The 8,986-nt window shown below is 35.1% G+C and overlaps 1 protein-coding gene across 1 annotated transcript; it reads left to right on the top strand.

Moving 5' to 3' along the window:
• Positions 1 to 1,797: 1,797 nt before the first annotated feature.
• LOC133880529 (eukaryotic translation initiation factor 3 subunit I-like) lies at positions 1,798 to 8,775 on the top strand. The gene is made up of 8 exons (XM_062319480.1): positions 1,798 to 2,212; positions 2,300 to 2,515; positions 3,387 to 3,514; positions 3,687 to 3,806; positions 3,937 to 4,026; positions 6,961 to 7,047; positions 7,151 to 7,230; positions 8,260 to 8,775. The coding sequence occupies exons 1-8, from the start codon at positions 2,029 to 2,031 to the stop codon at positions 8,333 to 8,335; spliced, it is 981 nt and encodes a 326-aa protein (XP_062175464.1). The 5' UTR covers positions 1,798 to 2,028; the 3' UTR covers positions 8,336 to 8,775.
• The last annotated feature ends 211 nt before the right edge of the window (positions 8,776 to 8,986 follow it).

Raw genomic sequence — 8,986 nt, 5'->3', positions numbered from 1 at the left:
TATTATTATTTTTTTTAAAAGATAGGTATTTGTGGTGGCGTTATCTCCCAACCGCGTCTCGATCTTCCCGACACCCCTCCGGTCACCAGTCATACGTCCTCCGGTCAATCACAAATTTTTAAAAAAATAAAATTTTAGTTTTTTTAGTTTTATTTTTTTTTTAATTTTTTTAATTGAAAAATGACACATGGCAGGGTTAGTTTTTTTAGTTTTAATTTTTTTTAATTTTTTAAATTGAAAAATGACACATGGCAGGGGTACTATGGAGATATTTCACCAAAATGCGCATTTTTCAAAGGTTTTGATAGTTTGGGGCCAGAATGCAAGCCTTGGTAATTTAGAAAACCATCTGAAGAAATTGTGGTAGTTCGAGGAACTAAATTGTATTTTTTCTTTATATTTTATATATTGGAAATATATATATATAAAATTTGTTTGTATTTGGTTATTTGGATTTATAATGTTGTTGGATTTGTAATTTTTTGGTTTTTGATTTGGATTTGTATTTGTATTTGGATTTTTAATGTTTTGGTTTTGGATTTGTTTGTATTTGGTTATTTGGATTTGTATTTAGATTTGTTAATTTTGTTCCAAAAGGTCAAAAAATTATTAATTTATTTTAAAAAAAAAGTTAAAACATGCCAAAAAAGAGGCCCAAATTAAAAAACGATTTTCAAACTGCTGGTTATAAACATAATAACTGTTAATTGGCGGTTATAAAAATAACGGTAACCGCCTTAGGCGGTTGTAGTTAGCGATTTTAGCCAATAACTACTAACCGTAACTGTTTGTACATCCTTAGAGGTGGGGCGAAACTACCCATTTCATTTTTTCTGTTTTTTAATTAAAAATTTTAATTTTTAAATTTTTTTAACTTTTTTAACTATTGAGATTTTTTTTTGTTTTGTTTAAAAAAATATTTTTTATTTTAGTTTTTAAGAGAATAATGGTATCATCGAAAAAAGTGGCATTTTTGGCATAACGTGGTAGTTTGATAAATTATTTTATCACATTTGAAAATTCATAAAACTATTTTAAAACCGACTGATAATTGGTAAAAACCTTTTTTCTATTATTTATTTTTTTTTTTCAAAATTTTTAAATATTTTGTATCTTACGTGGCATTAAAAATATGGGTATAACTTGATACACAGCCACGCAGAATGATAATTTGAGTTAAGCCTCGTTTGGTTTGCAGAATGGTTATTCCATTAGGAAAATGAATAGTTATTCATATGAATAAAAGGTGGCAAAATAGAATGGCTATTCATAATATTTAGTTTGGTAAGAACACATATATTTTAATTGGAATTCAATCAAAATTATTAAAAAAACCTCATATTTTAAAGAAAAAAAATTAAAAAAAAGAAGAAGAAGAAGAAGAAGAAAACCCATGGGTGGCCGCAACCACCCCCGGAGTGGTCGCGGCTACCCCCAAAATACTCGTTGGGGGTGGCCGACCACCCCGAAGCCAGTACCGGGTGGCCTGGCCACCCCCAAAGCCAATTCGGGGTGAGGCCGCGACCACCCCCGGCTCCATATATTGGCAATGGGTGGCTGGCCTGTCAGTGAAGGGTTTGATTTTTTAGTTTTAAATAAAAAATAAAATAAATATTTTTTTCTGAAAAATATTGCATTTACCACAAATAATAGATATTCCTCTAATTTTTTAGAGGAATAAGTATTCCTCTTCGTAAAGGAATATATATTCCAACGGGAATAAATATTTCAATGAAAATACCTATTCCAAAGAACAAACTCTTACCAAACAAAAGAATGACTATTTATCTCGGGGTTTATTCAGCGAACTAAACAAAGCCTCAGGCTTCCTAGTTCCAATCGGACTGGTGTCAAGTGTTAACAGACACAAAACCCTAGTCCCCATAGCCGTAGCCCCACATCCTCTCTTTCTTTTCCTCTCGTCTTCTCCAAAATACTCAACCCTAGCCCCCATTCTTGAAAGCCTAACTCTGTGTTCTCGTTACGGTTACGTGATTTTTCTCCTCCTTGGAACTCTGCTTGAAAGCGATGAGGCCGATTTTGATGAAAGGCCATGAAAGGCCGTTGACATTCTTGAAGTACAACAGGGACGGGGACCTCCTTTTCTCCTGCGCGAAGGACCACACCCCCACCGTCTGGTTCGCCGACAACGGCGAGCGTCTTGGCACCTACCGCGGCCACAACGGCGCAGTCTGGTGCTGCGACGTCTCAAGCAAGTCCCTCTCGCTCGCTCTCTGATTCATTCACTGCATGCTCTTTGGTTTTCTGTAATAAAAATTTGTTTGGTTTTGAAATATAGGGGATTCCATGACGCTGATCACGGGGAGCGCAGATCAGACAGCGAAGGTTTGGAATGTGCAAACTGGGGAGCAATTGTTCACTTTCAATTTCGGCTCTCCGGCCAGGGCTGTGGACCTCGCGGTCGGGGATCAGCTCGCCGTCATTACCACAGATCCATTCATGGACTCTCCTTCCGCCATTCACGTTAAAATCATCGCCAGAGACCCTGCTGACCGTAAGCTTTATTATGCTCCGTTTCATGAATTTATGCTCGAAAGGGCTAATTGTAGTTGGTTTGTCGAGCCAATGTCAATTTCTTTTACCAATAAAATTCATGTTTTTGGCATATGTTTTGTGTATCAAACGGGTGATAGTTGTATAGCTGATGTAATTTATTGAGGAATATATGTGAGTGGTTCGTGGATATTAGAGTCTAGTTTAGGAGAATTGCATGTGGTAAGTCTTAGATTAACCGTTACTTTGATTTTCCTAGACGTTGTAGTATTTTTTGGAATTCTTTACCAAAAACACCTAGTTTTGTCATTGTTTTTTTTCCCTGACCAAAAAGGGTAGGGCATAACCGGATGCTGGAACTCCCTACCTAGACGTAACCATAGCAGTACTCATAGAACTACTTTATCCACTGGACATCAGTCAGGAGGGCCCAGATGAGCCGGCAACCTTGTCATTGTTCATTGCTTAGCTGAATAAGTTGCAGTGATATGTCCTGATTGCTTAATTTGTTCCTTTGCATTCACTTGTTTTAGGTTTCAGAACTGGCCCTTATATCAAAGTTTGGTCTGAATTATTCATCAAAAAAGAACTGGCCCTTATATCAAACGAATTGGAGAATCTTTTGTTTTTGTTCCCTGCAATTGTGTTTTGAATTGATATAGCATGGTTGTAAGTGTTATCAGTACCCTTGCATTTTTATACTATAAAAGTTTGGTCTTGCAATCTTGGGTTCCTTGACTCTTTAGCTGCATTGCTTTGAATGAAGATCTTAGAGGAATGCTATGTGTTTCTGTATCGTAAGATCTTTGGAAGCTTTAATATCTCAAATGAGCATTTTGCCGACTTAAAATCATCAATAATTCATGTTGCAGAGACTGGCGAATCTGTTCTTACCATCAAGGGCCCTCAGGGACGAATTAATAGAGCTGTTTGGGGTCCTCTGAATACGACCATCATAAGTGCTGGAGAAGATGCTGTGGTTCGTATATGGGATTCCGAGGTAAGTGACTATGAATTTGATGGTTGCCTTGTTATCTTCAAAGAAATCGTTTTGGTGGTGCTTTGGTTACAATTAGCATTTCACTATTTGTGACTGCTATTCTCTGGGTTCTTGTTGGGTTTCTTCAATGCTTAACGGCTGTACTCTTTTTTTCTTTTAATCAAACGTGCAGACTGGAAAACTGCTTAAAGAGTCAGACAAGGAATCTGGCCACAAAAAAACAGTGACGGCCCTTACAAAATCTGTAGATGGTTCTCATTTCCTCACTGGTTCGCTTGATAAATCTGCTAAGGTACTGATCTCACAATCCATTTATTCCATTCTTTTTGTTTTATTTTTTTATATATATTAAAATATTCTTCATGACTTGTGGTTTATCTATCTTTCTACCTGTTCTTATTTGTTTTCTTGCGGATATTTAGCTTTGGGACATAAGAACATTGACTCTTATCAAGACGTATGTGACCGAACGCCCAGTCAACGCCGTTGCGATTTCTCCACTTCTTGATCATGTATGTAATGCTTTTTAAAATGCGTACTTTTGCACTCATGATATTACTATCATGTATCTATGTATTATGACTACATTGTATGATCTTCATTTAAATATGATGGCCCTGACGAGGTTCAACATTGTATTGAAAGTATTATGTTTTTGTTTTGGGTTTTGAAAAGGCCTTTGTTCTATTTGCAACTGAGCCTAGTCCTAGTTGATATCTTCCGCCAGATATACTGTGAAAATTGATGAATCTTTTTGTCTTATTTTGCTTTTCAAACACCTGGGTTCTGAAAATACAATAGTTTACATATTGGGGTGAACTTGTTTAAAATAATGTCTTAACATATTTTTATATTATATTTCAGCACATTTGGAGCTCTGGCAAGTTTTGTAACAGAACTTGCCCTATCTAGTGTGTTTTGATTGCAGGTTTTTATGTATGGTAATTGTACATAGAAAATGAATAGCATAAACGTGGAATCATAAGATTTGGCATGAAATATTTTTTGATAAGTAAGAAAATTTATTAAAAAAGCGTAAGGTGCCCCTAAGTACACAGGTAGTATACACAGGAACAACCTAACTATCCCACAAAAGAGAACCCAAGAAAACCCACAAAAAACCCAAAGAATAGTAGAATCCCCATCAAATACCCAACATACAGTAGACCCCACCCCCCCCCAAATACAGTAGAAACCCCCAATCAAACTTCCAAACTTGCCTCGAAGCACCCCAACCCAACAAACCCTCCAAAACCCACCACAACCCTCCCCTAAAAAAAACACACACCAACAAACCCGAAAAACCCAAGAGAGGCACCCAAAACCCAAGCCAACTAAATATTGTAAAGTATAACTAAATTACAAGAGAGATATTGGTTGAAAACCAATCAAATAGGAGAACATTATCCTTATCTCTACTCCCCCAGTCCTATTCCGTTAGTCTCATAATCTTCTCTAGGATTTCAGAAGTTGTTTGTCCACTTACTACAGAGTATCCATTAGTTTAAGGTCTTACCGTATTATCCTCATTTTTGGAATTAAAGCCAAATAAAATGAAAAAGAATGGGTAATTAAGAAGTTTTTCTTGTATGTGAAATGCTTTATGTCTTTGTAAGGTCGGCTTTTGAGAGGACAGAATCGGATAGACGGAGTAGCATTTAATGTTGTTATGCATTCGTGAAGTCAAATAGCAGTCATTTGAACCAGTGATATTGCTTGCTTACCTCACAATGTTTTCTTAGAAATCCAAATCAATTCTGTTGCTACTTCAATCCAAGAACCTGCTATTTTGCTAAAATTGTAGTTGAGGATGTAGGATCTAAACTGAAATGATGAAATGTTTAGAGAAATTATTAAGGATTCATTAGATGGAACACCTTAATGTTGGTCATAGAAACATTGGTTACATATGTTAGCTTACTCCTTAGAAACCTGCGTGAATATTAGGTTGAATTGTCATGTGAGTGCAAAGTGTCAATATTTCACTTAGGCATGGGGGTCATTGTATTAATCCTTCAATAAATGTGAACTTTAGTATGGTTTGCTGATTGAGGAACAATGAATGTATCTCTTTGTCACTCATTTTTTAATGACTATAATCTTAGTAAAGCACTTTATTTTGCTGCATTAATGCCCCCATCACTTCTTATGTTCCTTGCTTTTATATTTTATTTTTTACATGGACTGTTAAATGTATGCTTGTGTTTGTGAGTGGGTAAATTATGTTGGCAGAGCAAATTGTACATTTAGGGATTATTTTGATTAGGAAGAGGAAATATGAAGTAGCACTCATTTTGAATGTGATTTGATTGGGCTGGAATTTGAAAGTTTTGAATGAAATTGCAACTTGGATAAAGCAATTGGGTGGTTTTAGATGGTGGATTGTGAAAGTCCTTAGCTTTTCGGTGAAGTCTTCGGTCGATTGTTGATGACTTGGGACTGGATGACACCTTCATGATTGGTAGGGGTGGAAATCATCAATGATCTTTGGACCAAATGACATTTCTTGCCCACACAAAAAAGAGTTGGGTGGTGAAGTCATTGATTCGATCCTATATGAGAACATGCTTGTGTTTACCTATCAATGATATAAGGATTGTTATAAAGTTTCTTGTCGTTCAGCTACTCTAGTTTGATGTTATATGCAAGTCCTTCAACAGTTGACCACTAGTATGTGGGATTGGTAGCAGGGTTATTACAACATTATAGCTTGAAGTCAACTTAAACCACCAAGCAACTGTGACAACTTCCATTCAAAATTTATATGCCCAAATTGTTCAGGCTTGAGTGTTCATGTTGTGTTAAGGGTTTGGACTATGGTTGGACCTTTCATTAGTTAGTATTTCAATGGGGAATTCAGTGCTATTTATGTTATCGGTGACGAAAATAAATTTAATTTTAGAAATTTTGAACTCTCAACGTAGGTTAAATCATGTCACTTTGAGGATTGAAGTAGTTTCGTGGTTCTTTAAGATAGCTCTAAAGGTTCTCTCTTCTGAGGTTCTGAGTTTATTGACTTTGGGTTAAAAACCTTTAACTATGCAGATGGATATGATTTTGTGGTACTCTTGAGGTGGAGGCTCTTTCTCATTTGATGTGTAGGGATTGAAGAATCATCAACCTAGTCTAGGTTGTTGTCAAGGTTAAACACACTCACATACAAAAGGTGTACTTTGCGCTTTTTGTTTTTTTGGTGGGGAAGGGAGGCACATTACTATGAGTGTTACAAAATGTTTCCGGCAGTGGAATATATATTACATATAAATTTTGAGGTTAATTTAATCCGATGGATAGAAGATATATTGGTGATAGGTTCGAATATATATTGGTGATAGGTTAATATACAATTTCAGGCCATATGTGGTTTGATTGGTTTATATTTCTTATTTATGCATTTACATCATTTTACATCATCTAATCCATTTCAATGCTTTATGCTTTCTTAGGTGGTGCTTGGAGGTGGTCAAGATGCATCTAATGTCACGACTACTGACCATCGTGCTGGAAAATTTGAGGCTAAATTCTTTGAGAAGGTAGAATCATATTTTCATTTAAGTTCTCTAATAATATAACAGTCTGTGGCTGGTTAGTCTCTTCAGTATATGATGTACTTCGATCTCATTATCATATGCGTAGATTCTTCAAGAAGAAATTGGAGGTGTGAAAGGGCATTTTGGACCGATAAATGCTTTGGCGTTCAACCCTGATGGAAAAAGGTATATTTTTTATTTTCTTTTCTAGCAAATTAAGTTTTCTAAATTAGTGTTGACTAAAGGCTGATTGTCTTGCCCCGTACTCTAAACCATTTATTATCGAAAACCAGAGTAAATTTTTTCATAAATAATCAATTAAAGATACCTAAAATATTAACTCGTCAAAATCTGCCACAAACATAAGCTCTGAGCTCTATAAGCACTAAGAAGGATTACATGCTACAAAAGCATACGTCTCCTTACAAGTTACAACGTAACATTAATTTATATAACTTGCATGTGTCTACTTGAGTGAGATGAGTTTAAATGGATATAGGCAGAACGATGAAATTGAAAAATGCTTAAATTTGAAGGGTGACATTAGCGCAATTGGAAGATTTGACCAAATTGAAACATTATCTAATGTTGAAGTAGCACAATTGTACTTTACCTTAATATGTATAAAATTCAGGGATGCTTGGGCGGAAACTTATGATAATAGTGATAGGTTATGCTTACATAGGTGTTCTGGTATATGTATCAGGTCTATGAGTCTTTAGGTTCTTTGCATAAACATGTGTGTCTTAAATTGGGGTGTAACTTAGGCTGGTGGAGACTTTTTTGAAGTAGTACTAACTGTTTTCTTTGTAGTATTGGCATCTTTAAAAGGTAGAGAGAGTATTATGTGATGGTCGTTTAGGATCTCTAGTGAAGGAATAGGAGTTAAACCAATATTCTTAAGTTTCCCATAGAAATGGAATGGTATGCATCAATCTATAATTGGCTTATGCTCATTTCCTATTTTTTCTGCTTTTCTGTAATCATTTGTTGAAATCAGTCGTATTCAATTGTTCGGTTTAAATCAAGGCACATTCTATTTCTCCTATTAGTGGTAGTAGTTATATTATCCTTCACTTTAAATGCTTTTGTAATCTGATTGACCAAAATTGTCCTACAATTTGGAGGAAATTTGTATTGTTTAAATGAAATGATGTCTTGAATTACAATTTAAATTTTGTAGCTCTTACCTATTTGATATTTTTCAACTTATAGTTTCTCAAGCGGAGGCGAAGATGGTTATGTACGTTTACATCACTTTGACCCCGATTACTTCCACATAAAGATTTAGATTTGGAGCATAATACTTTCACATTGATTGAACGGTGTGGCTGTTTAATGCCACCCAACAGATCGAGAAGCTTGGCTTGGAAATTGGAAAGTGGAATGATGTTATCACTTGGGATAATTTTCTCACACAAGTATCCCACTGAAAATGTCAACAATTGAGAGAATGACTTAAGAATGATTTCCCTTCTTGAGGGGTTTTTTTTAATAAATATTATTATTTATTTTATGAAGTCATCTATTAAAACTAGAATCGAGCTTTGGAGGTTCTTGGAAGTAGACTTTATTTTCCTTCTTCAGCAGTAATTTTGTAGCGTGGGTGTTAGATGAAGCAATGGTTAATTAATATTTTGCTTGTTGGAACACAGTTTTGTAGAAGATGTAAGATTCTATCTGTACATATGATCGTCGTTTTTAAAGTTATCTCCAAGAAGATGTTCATTATTTTTCCTTTGTTAGCTCTCCATTTTGATATTTCCATTTCATAGTATTTTAGTTTTTTTTTTTTTTATTATTTTTGGAGAAAAAACTAAAGGCAGCAGCTTGTTCTCTTTGATGCATTTTGTGGTTATTTATTTACTTACTAAATCTAAATGGCAATTACAATGGGAATTTTGCTAACCTCTTTCTCTCTAATTATATTTATATTATTTTT

The sequence above is a fragment of the Alnus glutinosa genome, chromosome 10 (genome assembly GCF_958979055.1).
Source record: "Alnus glutinosa chromosome 10, dhAlnGlut1.1, whole genome shotgun sequence".
In the NCBI taxonomy this organism is placed as follows: domain Eukaryota; kingdom Viridiplantae; phylum Streptophyta; class Magnoliopsida; order Fagales; family Betulaceae; genus Alnus; species Alnus glutinosa.
This window is presented reverse-complemented; position numbering and strand designations above follow the sequence as displayed.